General features: G+C 65.3%; 1 protein-coding gene across 1 annotated transcript in view; it reads left to right on the top strand.

The window, feature by feature from the left end:
* Positions 1 to 1,384: 1,384 nt before the first annotated feature.
* Positions 1,385 to 17,036, top strand: part of PLCH2 (phospholipase C, eta 2) — a gene marked incomplete at its 3' end in the record, with an annotated part of 44,769 nt that continues 29,117 nt past the window's right edge. Inside the window, exons 1-4 of the mRNA XM_011987245.1 lie at positions 1,385 to 1,564; positions 12,306 to 12,452; positions 13,536 to 13,789; positions 13,988 to 14,116. Of these exons, the coding sequence (XP_011842635.1) occupies positions 1,522 to 1,564; positions 12,306 to 12,452; positions 13,536 to 13,789; positions 13,988 to 14,116 (573 nt within the window). The remainder of the gene's footprint in view (positions 1,565 to 12,305; positions 12,453 to 13,535; positions 13,790 to 13,987; positions 14,117 to 17,036) is intronic.

The following is a 17,036-nucleotide window of genomic DNA, read 5'->3' as shown; positions in this document are numbered from 1 at the left end:
TTGCTCCTGGGTCACTGGCTGCCTCTGGCACACGCGCACTGCAGTGTCGTTGCCCGGACAGCCCCCATTGTGGCCTGGCCTCCCCTCAGCCCTGCCACTCAGCTCAGCGCCGGGACCCACTGAGACAAGGGACCCACAGGGAGGGACCACCCCTCCCTTCTCGCAGCTGTGCCCAGCCAGGTGGACACAGGCCCTGGGCCCCTGGCTGTGCCGAACGGGCCGTGAGACTGTTCATTCACGAGGGCAGGTCCCAAGAGCCCAGGGCAGGGGCTGGTCCAGCCGAGGGTCCCAGGTCACCCTGAGTGGTGGTGAAGGCAGGAAGCAGCTCCTTTAAGGATGCCAGGCAGCTGGGCCCAAGGGCCTTCCCTGGCAGGACCCAGGTGGTGACTGCAGTTGCTGGTGGCTCCCCTCCCCCTCCACACTGGGGCCCTGCCTGGCAGTAGGTGGTCACACCTTGAGATGGCAGCAGCTCAGAGAGCCCAGAGGTGGCCCCGCATCCTCCTGCTCGGGCGTGCGTGCCTGCCTGCCCTGCCCACATCCAGGACTCAGCATCCACACAAGCTTCCCAGGCCGCGCTCTGCGATGGGGGCTCGAGGCCCCTTGGGGCAGAGGTGGCTCCTTTCAGAACACCCCTCATGGGTGGATGTCTCTTTTGTCTGGAAAATGTTACGTCTCTCAGATGCTGGGAGCAGCATGTGCACGGGGAGGCAGAATGCTGGCTTGGCAAGGGCGAGGACCCCAGGGCGGGCAGCTCAGCACTGGACAGACAGGATGGGGAGGCGAGGGGCTGAGGGAGTGCAGGAAGGGGTGTAGCAGCACGCGGGGCTGCAGCCATCACCATCATCATCACCAGGAGCTACTGCTGGGGCTCAGCCTCCCCCAGTGCTGGACGCCCCCCAGGGCAGCCAGTGAAATGTCACCTCAGTGACCCTTGGCAGTGCTTAACCCTTCCCAGAGACCCTCCTGGGTGAGTGGCTCTTCTTGGCTGCAGCCTGCGGGGCCTGGGGTGTAATGACCAGAGGGTCCCTGTGATGGAGGGGCAGCCAGCCAGGGAGCATTTGGCTCTGGTCCTGGGAGTGCAGCCACCCCTCAGTAGGAGAAGCCCCGCCGTGAGGGAGGGAGGGCAGGATGGTCAGCGGGTGGTCACTCATGCTGCTATGGGAAGAGTCAGCAGGCAACCCGCCTCCCCTTCTGGCCTCTCAGTGGAGCCAGTTCAGCTCCCGCCAGAGACACCGGCCCGGGTGCCCTCCCCCGCCACCCCAGCAGAGGCTGCTGAGCCTGGGCTGGGCAGCCAAGGGTTAAGTGGGAGGGGCTCCCGTGGGAGGGGCGGTCCCAGCAGCGGCCCGTCCCGCCCTCCCCTCGCCTTCCTCACGGGCGCGGCAGTGTGTGGGGCTGCAATCGGCATGGGCACGGCGCGCGGGGTGCCCCTGCTCGGGCTGGGGCTCAGGGGACGCCGGGGGCCAGCACAGGGCCCGGTGTCCCTCGGGCCGTGCCGGTAACTGGGATTGGCGCCTGCCAGCCATGGAAGAGCCTGGGCCCCCGGGTGGGCTCAGCCAGGACCAAGGTAAGGGGGGCAGGTGGGGTCCCAGAAGGGGGCTGTGATGGTCCCCGTGGGGAGCCCAGGACTGGAGCTGTTCACTGGTGACCCACTGACCCCTCGAGGGCAGCGCAGGGCCCCTCCCAGCAGGGTCTCCGGGAGCACGGCCCAACAACCCCTTTACCTGCACATCCCTCAGATGCGGTCCCAGAGGAGGGATGTGGCCCCCACCCCTTGGCGCCCGCACCTTGCCTCATCTGCCGTGTTCTGACACCTGGCAGCGAGAGGGTCTGCTCCCTGCAAGGGGCCCAGCACAGTCCAGGTGGGCAGTGGGGGAGGCGCCCTCAGCCATGCTAACACAGGTCCTGACCTGCAGCCTGACCCCAGCAGATGCACACTGCCTGGTGGGGGGCAGGTCTGGGGGTGCCAGGGGCTGGTAGGCTCTGGCCTTTGGGGCTCTGGGGGCTCTCTTGGCCCAACCCCACCCCAGCCCCTCATCCAGGTCGGCAGAGGTGGCCCTGAGCTGCAGTCAGCACCATGGACAGAACAGCTGCCGCTTTCTCTGGAGACCTGCAGTTGCTGTGCATCCTCAGGGTTCCCTGGAGTCACACGCTGGCCCGGTCCATCCCACTCCGCTCCGGGTTGGAGATTTCTTGCTGTGATCTGTCACGCTTTCCTGACCTGGGAGCTGGACATTGCCCTGTGCAGACAGAGCAGAGTGGCAGGGGTGCCGGGAGCCCGGGGCTGTTCACAGCAGGAGCTTCCGAAGGGCATCCTGGGCAGGCACCTTCAGCACTGGCTGGGGCAGGGTCTCCAGCTCCCCAAACACAGCGCTAGCTCTGGGCCAGGGGCAGGGAGAGGAAAAGGTGAAGGGGGACAGTGGCCACGGCTGCAGAAGGAGTGGCTCAGGCCGGCCACCAGGAGGAAATTCCTGGGCTTCCAGGGACGGTAGGAGCTTGCCTCTTGGTGGTTTGGAACCTGGTTGCTCTGTCCTCTGATCGACGTGGACACGTGGGGTGGGACATGGCATCGCTGCGGGACAGACTGGGGATGGGTTGCTGGTTTTTGCTTCTGATGAACCGTGTGACCTCACACAAGGGACTGAGCCTCTCTGAGCCTCCATGGGTGAGAGGGATAGCATGGGGCGCTTTCACGGGGTGGCTGGGAGCGTTCAGAGCAAGCATGTCTGCAAAGTGGTTGTGCCGTGCCTGGCCCGTGCCACTGCTCCAGGGTGCCCATCCCCTCCTCTGCCCCACCCCTGTCGGAGGTGCCCTCTCTGAATGGAGGTCAGTGTGGCAGGTGTAACCAGGGCTGCTGGGGCAGACACTCTGTTTGTAGGATGTGCTGCATATTCAGGTCACTCCAAGTGCACCCACTCGCTGACCGCAGCCCCCATCCCAGGGCTCTCCTGAGCACATTGTCCCCGGTTCCTGCCTGTCTGGCCTGCAGAGAGCTCCCTGGAGTCACTGCCCTGTGTTGGCCACTGGGTTCAGGATGCCTGCCTGCTGTGGACAGGGGCTGGCTGCTGCCAGGTGGCCCCAAAGCTGCAGGTTCCAGGAGACCCAGCACACCTGGGGTCTGCAGCCAGCCAGGGAAGGGCCTAGTCTTAGGAGGGGGCAGTGGTGGGAGTGGCTCTGAGCCCACCCTCTGTGCCTGTGTCCTCTGGGCAGAGGGAGGGGAGCCAGCAGCACGGTCCTTACAGACTCCACGTGCCGCCGAGGATGGAGCAGATGGGCCGGTGTCCTGGGTCCAGCCCTCCATCTGCACAACTAATGAGCTGATGACGATGGCGTCCCAGTTCCTGGCAACTTCTCCTGCAGAAGCCATGGGCTGGCCCTGCCCGGGTAGTGCCCTTTGCTAGGGCAGTTTTGTGGGGGATGCCTGGGCCCTCTCAGGGACCCAGGCCCAGCGGCTCCACCTTCATTGAGGGTGGGCTGGGGGAGGGATTGGGGAAGGGGATGAGTAATCCGACGTGCCTGTTTCTTCCCGGGATTTTGCTCCCAGCACTTCGTACGTGGGCTCCCGCCGGCTGGACGGACTTCCTGTGTGGGCAAGGCGAGTGGGCGCGGGCCTCCCGCGTGGGGGCAGGGTGGAGTTGGTGGACACCATTCCCAGGACAGGACGTTTCCTCTGGTTCCTGAGAAGTCACTTACCGGGGTGGCCCCAGGCATGGGGGCCTCCATGCCAGCTGGGTGAAGACCCCAAGAGGGATCCTTGTGGCTTACGGTCACTGGAGATACAAGTGAGCCACTCTGGCGGGGCTGTGGGGCCCCCTCCAGCTCTGCCCCAGAGAGCAGCACCTGGGCGGGGGCCACAGGGGGCTCTTCCAGCAGGCAGGTCCTAGCACCAGGATGCAGCCCTGACTTGGGGACGGTGGCCACACTGTCCTGGGTGTAGGTTCCTTCCACCTGCTCAGACCTGGCGACCCAGGAACACGCCTCTGAGGGACTTGAGTGGTTTTGGTTTCACGTTGATCAGACCCCCGGCTGCTCCGACTTTCAGGCCCCTGTTGTGGAGTTGACCAAGGGCTGGGTTCTGGGTGGCCCAGTTCTCAGGGGCAGCCCTGTGCCCTTCCTGGGTCAGCTGGTGTGTGGGTGGGGGCCAACCCAGGGAGCACCTCACTGGCTCCCAAAAGGCAGAAGTGGGAGAAAGGGCAGCCAGCCCAGCCCCAGGGCCAGCTTGAGCAAGGAGGTCCAGACAGGGACGGAATGAATGTATAAGATGCCAAAAGCTTCAGGCAGGGGAGCTCGGAGGGCCAGCTTCATCTCCAGGACACCTTGTCTGTCCAAGGCTCTCTGGCAGCGCATTCATGAGGCTGCTCGAGGAAGCTGCTCTCCGGCCTGGCAGTGACCTGGGGTGCTCTGGCCGGGAAGAGCAGCCCCGTGCCGGGACGGACGTGGCGGGCTCAGCCTCCTTCTGTTTCCTCGCCTCCTCCATGGCTCTGTGCCTGCTCTGCCTGGCAGCGGCCCAGCTGCCACCCTCCCTCCCGTGCCTGGCTCTGGGCTGGGGGCAGGGCTGGCTCCGCCCACTTGGCCCGAGGACCCTCCCCTTGGAGCTGCAGCCCCCTCCCCTCACTCAGCAGGCGCTCCCTCTCTCCCAGCTGGCAGGCCAGGCTCCATCTGGTGACTTTTCAGGAAAGCCCCCCCCCTGCACACTGTGACTGCCACGAGCCTGGCTCCCTCTGCAGCTCCTCTGGGGTGTCCTGGACAGTGGCTGGGGGTAAGGCCATGCACCTGCCTGCAGAGAGCCCCAGGCCAGGTGGGTGCGATGCCCCGGCTGGCCATGCCCTGCTCAGTGAGGACAGAGAGGCAGCCAGGGCCTCAGAGAAGCCAGTGGCTGGTGGCAGGGACAGGAGCGGCTGGTGGCAGGGACAGGAGCCTCCAGGGACACACAGCGGGGGGCACTTGTGGTGGGGGGGAGCTGTGAAGTGGGCTATTAATAGGGTCCCCTTCCTGACAGGGCTGTCAAGTGCGATTAATACCGCCGCTGTGAGCTGGGCTGCCACCAACTGGGGACAGCGAGGGGGCAGGAAGGGGAGCCCACTCTGGGAGGGACCCTCACTGAGATGGGGACCTGGCCCTGGCTGTCCTGAAGCAGCTAGAGAAAGGCCAGATGTTGGGGCCTCCTTGGCCATAATGGGCTGGCTGGAGAGTGTGGAGGCCTGGGCGTGGGCTGGGCAGGTGCCCACCTGCATAAGAAGGGGCTGCTCCGGGGGAAGGTACAGGGCACAGGTCCCCTGGCCTCAGAGGCCATCCTGCCCACTTGCCACTGCTGGCTGCTTGGAGGGTCCAGTGGCCTCAAGTTCCTGATGAGGGGCACCTTTCTGTGCAACTGGGACTGCTTTGGACACCTGTGACCATCACAAGTCCTCCTGTGCATCTCTCCACACTGGGTGGCCGGATGACAGAAGGAAGGTGTCTGCTGGCCCTCCCTCTGGGCCCCGTGGGAGCCGGATCTTTCTAGCAGCAGCTGGGCCACCAGGGGAGCATGAGCCTGGCTGCCGTCCTCCCCCTGCTCTGCAGCCGGTGGAAGGTGGTGGGCAGGTCAGGCGGCGCAGCCAGTGGAGAACCTGTCCCCACCCTCTAGGGCGCTGGCAGTTCCAGCTCCCCCAGGGCTCTGTGCATACTGACCAGGAGCCACCCAAGGGGGCAGAACAAAGTCAGGCCCCAGGACCCCTTCTGGCCTGCTCCCCTGCCGAGCTGGGTACTGCCATGGGGTCAGGCCCTCCCCTCCACAATGCCCCCACCTCCTGCTGAGAGCTGGCATGGTCGCCACGCGGAGGGCGCTGCCAGAGGAAAGGGCAGAGCGTCTGTCCCTGCGGTGCCCTCCAGGCGTGTCTGGAGCGGCCCCAGCCCCACGGGCCCCAGGCACTTGCCCTTGGTTCCCCTTAGGCCCAGCCTGGTTCTGGGATCCCTGAGCTCCTAGCACGGCCACCCTGGGGTCCTGCCTGTGGGGAGGGCTCGAGGCACCAACTCACACTCCTGATAAAATAAAAATAGTTGGGGACGAGGCTCCCAGACGTGCGGGGGGACAAGTCGCTTCTCTCAGACGTTTAAATAATCTCCGCCATATGTGTGTGGGCCCGGCCCTCCCTCCTGTGCGGCGCCAGTCCAGGGGCCCGGCTGATCTCCAGTGGGTACCGTGGCTGGGGCAAGGCGGCCACTTCCTCCTCCCTCCCATCCACCCAAGCACAGGCTCAGCCCCTCCTGCATGCTGGGCCAGCCCTTGGGGGCAGCACAGGAGGGGGACGCTGGGGCTGTGAGGGGCAGGTGGGGGCTGCAGAAGGGCCAGGGCCAGGAAGGGCTGCAGGAGTGTCTGGCCCTCATGCCTCACTGCTGCTGAGGTCCTTTGCTCTCCCAGCCCTGGGATGCGGCTGCCTCAGTGACTCTTGGTGGCCCTGGAGGGTGGGTAGGCTGGCCTGGGTCCCATCGGGACAGCAGGTGACGGTCAGGCCAATGCCAGCTGGGCCCAGGCACAGCCCTGTGGGGGCTTCAGAGGGAGACACGGGTGGGCCTGGTGGAAGGTCCTGCTGAAAGGCAGCAAGCGTTGGGAGAGGAGGGGGCTTAGAGGCAGCCAGGGCCACCTCTGGACAGGCCTGGAAGAGGTGGGGCCCCTGCCCGCCCCATACGTGCTTTCGAAGGGAAGAGGTTGGTGGAGGGGCGTGTGCAGTCCCCGTACCCCCGTCGTATGAGGGGCTGCGGCACCCAAAGGTGCCCCAGGTGTGTGTACGCGCCGGGAGGCCTGTGGGTGTGATTTGTGGGTTTTGTTGGAAGGTTCCGTTGATTTTCCAGCCTTCCCCGGGGAGAGGCGGAGACGCTGAGCCCCCGCCGGCCCCTTGTCGATGACAGCCGCGAGGCCCGTGCTGCCTGCTGTGTTAGGACAAGATCGATCTCCGCCATAAAAACAAAATTAAGCCAACACCGCCCTGGCTTCTGACAGCACGCGCTCGTCCTCTAATCCGCTGCCACCCGCCCAGTTCCAGCCTTGGGAAGAAAGGAAGGGGCTGCAGGAGCAAACTTCTCAGAGTGGGGAAACTGAGGCACTGAGCCAGGGAGGACAACCCAAGGTCAGGGGCAGGTCCAGGACCCCTGCTTCCCAGCAGCCGCCAGAGCCAGGCAGTCAGGGTGAGCCGGTGCAGCCCAGGTGCAGGGGCTGAGCCCAGGGGATCACGGGCGCCTTCCTCTGGGTGTCACCGTGGGGCCCGCACAGCCCTCCCGTGCGCTCTCCCCACCCGGGGTGCGGCCCCGTCTGCCCGCCCATCCGCCTGTCTGGGTGCATCTGTGTGGGACGCTTCTCCAGGCCCAGGGCTGAAGCCAACCAGACCCTGGAGAGCTGCACCCAGGACACCAGTGTGGATGCTGGCTCCTGTCATCTCCTCAGCGCAGGCCTGGTGGCCTTAGCCGCCTCTGTCTTGCCCGTCCCTCCTTGTCCACCTGTGTCCAGCCAGTGCCTGCTGTGTGCTGGGTCATGGCCTCACAGGGGCAGAGCAAGGAGAAGGACTTGAGGTCCCTGCCCCAGGGATGTCTCAGGGTCAGGCAGTGCTCTGAGACTGGGGAGCCCCACTGTGGTGTGCAGGTACCTGGGGGAGCAGCAGGTGAGCCAGGGCCCTCCTCTACCCGACGGAGCCTGTATCTGCCCCTGACCAGGACTGCTGACCCCTCCCAGTCCGGCCCCCGGCACGGGCCCACAGTCAGGTGCATTGCTTCAAGCCCACTTGAGCTCCCACATCAGGTGTCCTGGCTCAGGCTGACGGGAGGGGCCGAGCGGCCTGGGGTGGGTGTGGACCATGGCTGAGGGCTGGGCCCCTGTGTGGAACTGCAGAGCAGAGCATGGCTTCCTCAACTTCCCTGTGGGCTTTCAGGATGGCCGGCCCCTGGCTCAGGGCAGGCAGGGTGAGCATGGGGGCCGGCCAGTGCAGGCTGTGGGGCTGGGCTCGCCTGCCGGCATGGGGGTGGGGCACCCCCTCCCTGACCTTGTGTGGGGCCGGGCTGGGCCCTGGGCTGGTTCATAGGCAGCACGTGGGGAGGGGTTTTAAGTCCCTGGGCCTGGGCCCCTGCCACGTCTCTTGGCCTGGGGCCCCCCTGGCTTCACTCTGCAGCTGCAGTTTTCTGTCTGCCTGAGTTTTGGAGGGGAGTGGGCGGTCCCTTTGGTCCTCAGGGCAGGCAGGGCAGCCCCCGGCAGAGGCCTGCGTCAGGAAGGATTAGCCGGGCCTCCACCTGCCTGGTCAGTGGAGGAGCCCGTCTCGGCTGCTGAGGAGGTCAGGGGACCTGGGGTGCAGGAGCCTGGGCCCCACGCTGGGGGGCTGGGGCCAGGCACTCTATGCGTGGCCCCTCTCAGGACCCCTGCTCAGGCAGATGGGGGCCTCCGCGCCCTAACCCCAGCTGATGGGGGATCAGCTAGTGGCTGAGAGCTTAAGGGAGAGAGGGAGGGGGCAGAGGCCCAGCCTTGGGGAGCTTCGAGGAGGGACGGGTGACAGGCGGGAGCACCCCCAACCGGGGCAGGCCCAGGGTGAGGGAAGAGCAGGTGTGTCGCAGGCCAGGAGGCCTCTGAGGTGCAGGAAGGAGAACTGGACCCCTGTGTCAGAGTGGAAGCCCGCAGCAGCCCAGTGTGGGGTGGGCAGGGGCCCTGGGCCAGGGCTGTGGCCGTCTGGTCTGTCTCCAGGCCCTCGGGCCACCTCCTGGCCCCTGTGTTGCCCCTTACACGGTGGCTGTGCCCCGAGGCCCTGTCTTCCTGAGGACGCCCGGGACTCCAGCCCCTCTCCTCTCTCCACGGCTCATGACTCCCTAATCTAATTCCACGGCAGAGCCCAGAAACGCCTGCTGACCTGCTTCCGCCAACAGCAGCAGAGCCTGTGACGGGGCCCCTGGTGGGGCCTGGGTTCACTCTGCACTGATTGCATCTGATCTGGCTGGGTGTGGCCCCGGTCGTCAGTGGTCAGCCAGAGATGCATGGCCATCTCCTCAGGGACTGCCACCTCCCACGCCTGACCTTGGCCCCGGAGCTCTGCCAAGATGCCCAGCCCTGGCACCTCCCTGTCCTGGGTTCTGCAGGCCAAACTCCTCCCCTGGTGTCAGGGGAGGAGGGCAACTGCCCGGGACCTTGCAGTCCTTGTTGCTGGAGCCAATAGAGCCTGGGCAGTAGGTGGGAAGAAGGGCGGGGTTCCCCCCAGCGTAGTCATGAAGCACGGGCATGGCCAGGACACAGGTGGCTGGTGTTCAGCCGGGGTCTGCCACCTCCCATTCCCACAGCTGCCCCTGGTGTCCCGGCCTGGACTCAGGGATGGGAGAGCCTGTGCCGTCCTGCAGTGCTGGTGTCCCGGCCTGGACTCAGGGATGGGAGAGCCTGTGCCGTTCTGCAGTGCTGGGCCAGTAAACAGGGTGGGCTGTGTGGTACTGGTGGCAGTGGGACCTGAGTCCTTACCTCAGTGGGAGCTGAGACAGTGGGGTGGGTCCTCCTTGGGTGCGGACCTTCTCCAGGTCAGACAACTGTCATCCTTGTAGGGCAGAATGTGGGGACAAACGTGCCCTGGGCATGGGGCCACCTCTTCTGCCACGGCTCGGTGACCGGGGAGAAAGGTCAGGCTGGGGCTGCAGCTGCATGAGGGAGACACGGAGACCCCAACCCAGGCTCAGGGACCCACGTCCTGGGCCTGGGCTGGGAGTTGCTGCTGAAAGGGCTCCAGCTCGGCTCCCCTCTGCGGCCACCGGGCTGGGCGCTGTGGGGATGAGGTGAGCTTCTGCCCCTGCTCTGAGCCGCCTGCCTCTGGACTTTGGGGATCCACTCAGAGGTCCCCATAAGTAGGGATGCGGGGTGAGGGCAGGGACCACTCCAGGCCCAGCCTCGGCATCCGTGGTGGGCACACAGCGGGGAGGCCCACCCCACACAGGGTCCTCTGAGGATGGTGCCCTGCAGGCCTTCCAGTTGCACCCTCTGGGTCCCAGGAGGACCCCCGTTGGTCCTGCTCTTGTCCCGCAGCCCTGGTGTGGGTCTGGTAGTCTGGGCCTTGGGAAACACTGTTGCCTCCACAGTGCCCTCCTGTCCCCAGCTGGGAGTTCCCTCGGCCTAAATCCTCTGCCAGCTGGGCTGGAGCTGGGATTAGCACAGGGATTGGGCCCGGGGCTGGGCGGGGCCTTGGGAGGCGGCTGCGTCAGGGACTCCTTGGTGGCCCTGGAGGGTGGGTAGGCTGGCCTGGGGGCCATCAGGCCAGCAGGTGACGGTCAGGCCAATGCCAGCCGGGCCCGAGCACAGCCCTGTGCGGGCTTCAGAGGGCCCTGAGGAGGAGGAGGAGGAAGAGGCGGAGGAGAGAAGGCCCCACAGAGGTCCTGCCGCCAGCACTGCCAGTGCCTGACCTCTGCTGCCTGAGGGCCGGGGGAGGCCTCTGTGGCCTCCGTGAACCGCCCGGCTGTCATCAGGACATGTCTGGCCCCTGGCCCTCCCCTGAGAGCCGGACCAAGGGAACGGTGGCCTGGCTGGCAGAGGTACTCCTCTGGGTTGGAGGGAGTGTGGCGCTGTCTTCACAGTGGCAGCTCGGCCCTCTGGGTAAGAAGGGGCAGGGGAGTGACCCGGAATGAGTGCTGGCCCTGTCCAGGTGCCTGGCGGGTGGGGGCTGCCCCTGGAGGTGGGGGAAGCCTGGGCCTCCATCCCATCCCTGCACTCGCCTCTCCCATCCCCCTGGGTGCTCTAGGGGTCATGTGGGTCCAGCAGCGTCGGCCGGCCCTGCCCTTCAGCCGCTCAGAGGCATGCTCCGCACACCTTGGTCTCCCAGGCACCTGCGGGGCCTGGGGGCTGAACCCAAGGGGCAGGGGGAGATCTCAGGTGGCTCCAATGCTCTCATCAATGGGGTCCCTTGTGCTCTGGGGTCACTGGTGCTTGCAGCCCAGGCAGCTGGGCTGGCGCTGGACATAGGGGCCCTAGCTGTTAGGAGACTCTGCAGAGGAGACTGGCTGGGCATGGCTGCGAGGGGGGAGTGTGTGTCTTGTGGTGGCCTGTGGAGGGCCCTGGTCCATGCTGGCCTGCCAGCTCTCTGCTCCAGCGGCAGACGGGGTCCCATCCAGGCTGCCCTGTTGCAGGCCTCTGCCCACCCCCCGCCCCCGTGTCCTGCCTCACCCCTCTCCTGAATCCCTGCAGCCATACCTGTGTCTTCACCTGCCGTGTGCCCCGAAGGGCCCAGCCCCCTGTGCCATGCCTTCCATCCCTTCAGTTCCCCTCTGCTTGTGATCATGTAGTAGCTTCCCCAGGGAGGCCTGGCCAGTACTGCCCTTGGTCCTCCACAACACCCTGCCAGGGTCCCTCAGTGTGCAGACCTGGGGTGGGATTAACGTCTCTGTGCTTTAGCAGATGGTACCTCTGGGACCCAGGCTTTCTGTGAGCAGGTGCACAGGAACCGAGGGGGTGGGACAGCTGACTCTGGCCTGGACTCCCTGGAACCTGCAGCCCCCTCCCCTGGGACAAGCTACAGCAGGAGGCTGAATGGGCAGAGGAGGGGAGAGAAGGAACGAGGCAGGCGGCCTGAGGGAGGGGAGGGGTTGTGAAGCTCGGATCCGGCACCACAGCCTCCCAAGTCCATACTGCTGTGTGGGGCCTGGGACGTGGACATTTGTGGCACCATTCGTGGCCCTTGTTGCACATGAGGGGTGAGGGCTTTCCTGGAGACACCCCAGGCAGGGGCATAGTCACTCAGGAATGTGACTGTTTGCTCCCAGAAGTGGCCTGTGACTGTGGGCAGGGGCGGGGGCATGGGTTGCTGCCTGTTAGGCCCACCCTGTGCCTGGCAAGGGGCCTCCACCTCACTGTGGCCCCAGACAGCAGGCCCAGCCACCTCGTCTGTCTTGCCTTGCGCCCAGCCTTCCCACTGTTGAGTTCAGTGCTGGCTCCGTCTGAGTGGTAGCTCTGGGGGCCCCAGACCCAGCACCGGTTCCCAGGGCTGCTGGGACTGGTCCAGGAGGTGTTGGGAGCGGCAGGTGGCTAAGCAGGGTGGGGAGCAGGGTCCTCAGTCCCCAGGACCATCTGGGGAGGAGTGGCGGGGCCCAGCTGGGTTGTATGACCCAGGCAAGCCGGCACCTGGGGTGGAGGTGGCCCTGGGCTCTGGCCTTTGCCTTGTTGCTGGCAGGGTGGTGTGGGTGGGGCCGGGCGAGGTGAGGTGTGGCTGTGCCTCCGTTGATGGCCGTGTGTCTCCTGTGAGGTGTGGCCGTGCCTCCGCTGATGGCTGTGTCTCTCCCGTGAGGAGTGGTCGTGCCTCTGCTGACGGCCGTGTCTCTCTCATGTCCAGTGGAGCGGTGCATGGGTGCCATGCAGGAGGGGATGCAGATGGTGAAGCTGCGTGGCGGCTCCAAGGGCCTGGTCCGCTTCTACTACCTGGATGAGCACCGCTCCTGCATCCGCTGGAGGCCCTCACGCAAGAATGAGAAGGCCAAGAGTGAGTAGGAGCCCTGGGGAGGGGGGCAGGTCAGAGTCCCCGGGGGGACACGAGGGTAGGGACCTTCCCAGGGCAGCCACTGATGGCTGAGGAGCAGCGAGACCCTAGGCCTGGACACCTCGGGGCTCAGTGACCTTGGGGATCCACAGTGACCTCTGGGCTGTGGGGTGGGAGGGATCCAGGTCCCGCCTGGCAGAGCTCCCTGGGACTCAGTGAGGAGCAAGTAGCGCTGCGCCCAGCCCTGTGCTGAGTGCTGGGCTGGGAGGAGGAGCACAGCATTGTCCGTCTAGCTGGGGAGGTTACAGCTCCCCATAAACAGAAACGAACCCCACAGGGGTATGCTGATGGGTGGCCCAGGCAGCCACTGGGCAGGGCCGCTGCAGGGAGCAGGGGCCACCGGAGATGGAGGCTCTGTGCAGGGGTGCGCGGGCAGGGTTGAGGCACACGGGGAACGGGGTGGAGTCCCACAGTTTGGGGAGAGACATGGCAGAGTCCTCAAAGGCTGGGATAAGGGTGCAGCCAGGGTCTCCGTGGGCTTTGCTGATGGGCAGGACCCAGGCATGCCCGGCAAGGCCTCAGCCCAGCAATTGCCAAGCATGTAGCCACTTTGGGCCCCTGGAGAGAGCCGCGCTGCGGAGCCCCCAGGCGGTCCTGAGGTCATGACAGCCTCGATGCACCTGAGCACAGAGGTGGGGGTCCCTGGAGCCGCTGTCCCCACCTGTGGCACTGGAGGTGCCCGGGGCTTCCTTGGAACGTGGAGACGTGCTGGTTAAACGTGGAGCCCTGCGCCAGCCGGGCACCAGGGGCTGCAGGTGGGGGGAGGCGGACGCTTTCCTTCATGGGGGCTGTGTCTTTTCCACAGGAAAGGGAAAGGCGGAGGGACACGGGTCAGCAGTGGGGGGCTGTGCAGTCTCGCAGATCTTCACCCTTTGTTCTTGAACCCTGGACCCTGGGCCCTGCTGAGGGTCCCGCATAGGTGGGCAAGGAGCTCCCAGCTGCTTGGTCACTGCTGTGTTGGGGCTGCCGGCAGGAGGACGCTGGGCCCCGGCTGGCCTGACCTGTGCTCCCCCCCCAACCCCGCAGTCTCCATCGACTCCATCCAGGAGGTGAGTGAGGGGCGGCAGTCGGAGGTCTTCCAGCGCTACCCCGACGGCAGCTTTGACCCCAACTGCTGCTTCAGTATCTACCACGGCAGCCACCGCGAGTCGCTGGACCTGGTCTCCACCAGCAGCGAGGTGGCGCGCACCTGGGTCACTGGCCTGCGCTACCTCATGGCCGGCATCAGCGACGAGGACAGCCTGGCTCGCCGCCAGCGCACCAGGGACCAATATCCTTGGGCACTGAGCAGGCAGGGCAGACCCAGGGACCGGCCCCTTGGCTGCCCACCCTGGGAGGGCCCCTGCCCTTTGCCGGGTCACATGTTGGGGAAGCGGCCAGTAGGCTGGGGTCCCCTATTCCTTCCTCCCTAGGCCAGAGGGTGGGGGCGGTGGAGCTGGACCCGTGGATCCCTGTTGGCCCCTAACTCGGCACCAAAGTGGCTGAAGCAGACGTTTGATGAGGCCGACAAGAATGGGGATGGCAGCCTGAGCATCGGCGAGGTCCTGCAGCTGCTGCACAAGCTCAACGTGAACCTGCCCCGGCAGAGGGTGAAGCAGATGTTCAGGGTAAGGCGAGCCTCGAGGGGAGCACCCCAGCCCTGGCGGGGTCCAGTTTCTTGTTACTTTCCCCGTGTGGCCCTCGCCCAGCCACCCTGATGTTAGGAGTTATGAAAATGCAGCCTTCAGCTGAGCTGCGGCCTTTATCGTCTGTAATTAGTTTCTGTTTCCGGAACGCCTGCTGGGCCGGGGGAGAGAAACTCTGCCCGTCAGCAGGTCCTGGTTCCGGGCGGCGCCGGCTGAGCCAGCAAACCAGGCCCTAGGGCCTTGCTGCTTTGCTGCAGCTTGGAAAGTGGGTTCTGTGGGCGCAAGCGCCAGGCCCCGGGGTCTCTGACACACACACAGGTGCACACACATACATGCACGTGCATAAATACGTGCACACACATGTGCACACACACATATGCACACAGGCACGCACATGCACACGCGTGCACACACACACACATGCTCACAGTCTGACAGCTCCGCCATGTCCAGCCCCTGTCAGCTCCTGCCTGCTCCTGCCTGTTCTCACTGTAGATGGCTGGTCATGCCTGGCTGGAGTGAGGGAGGCTGGACTGTTCACAGCACGGGGTTTGTGCGTGAGTTAGGGGCTGGGTGCTCGCAGACACTCTGGGGACTGTCCGGGGCTCGTGAAGGCCCCAGTGGGGAGACAGTCTGCCTGGGCTGTGGCGGCTGGCAGGTGGCTGAGTCTGCACGTCTGCACCCCCTCTCCCTGCCTGCCTAGGGCCATCCCCAGCCACATTCTGGGCTCAGGGGCAGCTCTGGGGCCAGCAGGCCCCTCCACAGAGTTGAGACTGTGCCAGGGCCCGGGCAGCAGGCTGGCTTAGGGTGCGGGCTCCAGAGTGGCCTCTGAGTGGGAGGAGACAGATGCCCCTCACTGAATCCAGCAAGAGTGCATGGCTTCTGGGGCCTGAAGGTCCAACCAGACCTCCCTAAGGGAACCCTAGGCAGGCGGAGGCAGGACCAGGCTGCGGGGCTGGCTCTGGAGAGGAATGGCAGGGCAGCTGTTGCTGTCACGTCACAGGTCTGGCACTCCAGCCCTATGCAGTGGAGGCCCAGTGGCCCTGGCCTTTGGTGGTCAGGCCAGGTGGAGATGGCCCCAGTTTCAGAGTGCTGGGCCTCCCCGCCCATCTGTGCTGCATCCTCTGTCGGCCCTGCAGAGTCGAGGGAAGAAGGAGCCTGCAGCCAGGCTGGAGGGGCTCTGAGAAGTGGCATCAGCTTCACTGTAGAGAAATCTGGAAACAGCTCCCATTGCCTGGCACGGCCGAATCAGAGACGTGCATGGTGGATAAACACTTGGCTTGAGGCTAATTTCATCAAACCTAAGATAAGGCTGGAAGTGGGCTGGACCCAGTGGGGCCTAATTGCCAAAGAGTGTGCTGGGTGGGCACCGAGGCAGGCTTGGCCGAGGTACATGTTCAACAGCGGTGGCTTCCCTTTGTGGAAAGAAGAGATACCACGTGACTGTCAGGGGCGTTCTAGGGTTGGGCTCAGGCCCCCTGAGGGCCTCACTGTCCGAGCATTTTTGTTCCTGCTCATTGGCGAGTGGCTCACCCTGGCACATAGCCACTCTGGAAGGGCTGCATCTCTGCCCAGCTTAGCCACAGGCCCTGGAAGGGCCACCAGCCCAGACTCTGTCCCACGGGGACCCTTTGAGCTGCAGCCTGTCCCCCTCACGGCTGTCCTGGGTACAGTGAGTGGGCACCCCCAGACTTGGGGCTACCCTCACACCTTGCACCAGGCCACCCGGGGCTTCATCTGGTGTTGCTGGGTCCCAGTGCCTGTGGCTTTAGCTGGGCCCTTCATGCCATGCTGGCCTCATCCCAGCCTTAGTGTGGGCACACAGCCTGTCCCTGGGGTCCTGACCTTCACGCTAAGCCATGGGTGTAGGGCATGCAGCAGCCAGGGCTCTGCCCTGGGGACAGGGACAAAGGGGGTGATGGGGCCACCCGACTAGTGACTCCCCTGGCGCAGAGGGGATCCCAGGGGAGCTGGCACCACCACCCCTGGCCACCACAGATGGTGGCCCCAGGAGGAGGCAAGGCTGTTGTTCCCCAGCGCAGGCTGGTGGCTGCTGCTGTCCATGGTGCTGAGCTGGCCCTGGTCCCTGTTCAGCTGAGGCACGTCTGGAGGCCGAGGCAGGGCCCTGGGCACTCTCCATTGAGCTGTCCTGAGAAGCGTGGCCAGCGTGCAGGTAGCCCTTTGTGGCCTGCTCCCTCGACCGCACTCTGGGCTCCTTGCAGGCCCCCTTGGAGCCCCCGGGTGGGCTGCTGAGAGCACGCCGTCCTGAGCCTGTGTGGGCTCTGGGAAGAGGACCTGGTGGGGCTTGTCTGAAAGCCCGAATCACGAAGCCTCTAGGCTACCACTGTGGCGGATGCAGCACCTCCTCGACTTTTGGAGGCATTTCCTGATCTCAGGGTACCCAGTCTGGGCCTTCCGTGGAGGCCCGAGGACTCAGCCAGTGTAGGTGGACACCTGCCGGCTGGGTGTTGGTGTGGCCAGGCCTGGGGTGAGCAGGCACAGGGCAGAACCCTGCCTTCAAGGTACATCTGATCAGTCCATCCCATCTCTGGCCACATCCTCAGTGGGGGGCCAGGGCCGAAGTGACAGCAGGCAGCTCACCGGGAGCCTAGGACCCTCAAGATGCTGGGCAGCTGGGCATGTGTGAAATGAGCTGTCGGGGCTGCCCCTGCCTGAAATGTTGAGCTCTGGAACTCGTTGAAGAGCAGAGCTAGGCACTGCGTCCCTTCGGGCCTGGTGTTCCTCGTGAGTGGCGACTGAGCTGGGGTGTCACACTGGGGCCGTGTCACCTCCAAGTAGGTCATGCTCTCACTCTGCCCTGCCCAGCCCTGGGCTCCCATACCCTTGTGAGGCAAAGGCCTCAATCCTTAGGGCTCAGGGATTTCTTTTTTTTTTTTTTTTT

The sequence above is a fragment of the Mandrillus leucophaeus genome, unplaced genomic scaffold (assembly GCF_000951045.1).
Source record: "Mandrillus leucophaeus isolate KB7577 unplaced genomic scaffold, Mleu.le_1.0 Scaffold305, whole genome shotgun sequence".
Taxonomy (NCBI): Eukaryota; Metazoa; Chordata; class Mammalia; order Primates; family Cercopithecidae; genus Mandrillus; species Mandrillus leucophaeus.
Note: the sequence above shows the minus strand (reverse complement) of the source record. Positions and strands in the feature narration are given on the sequence as shown.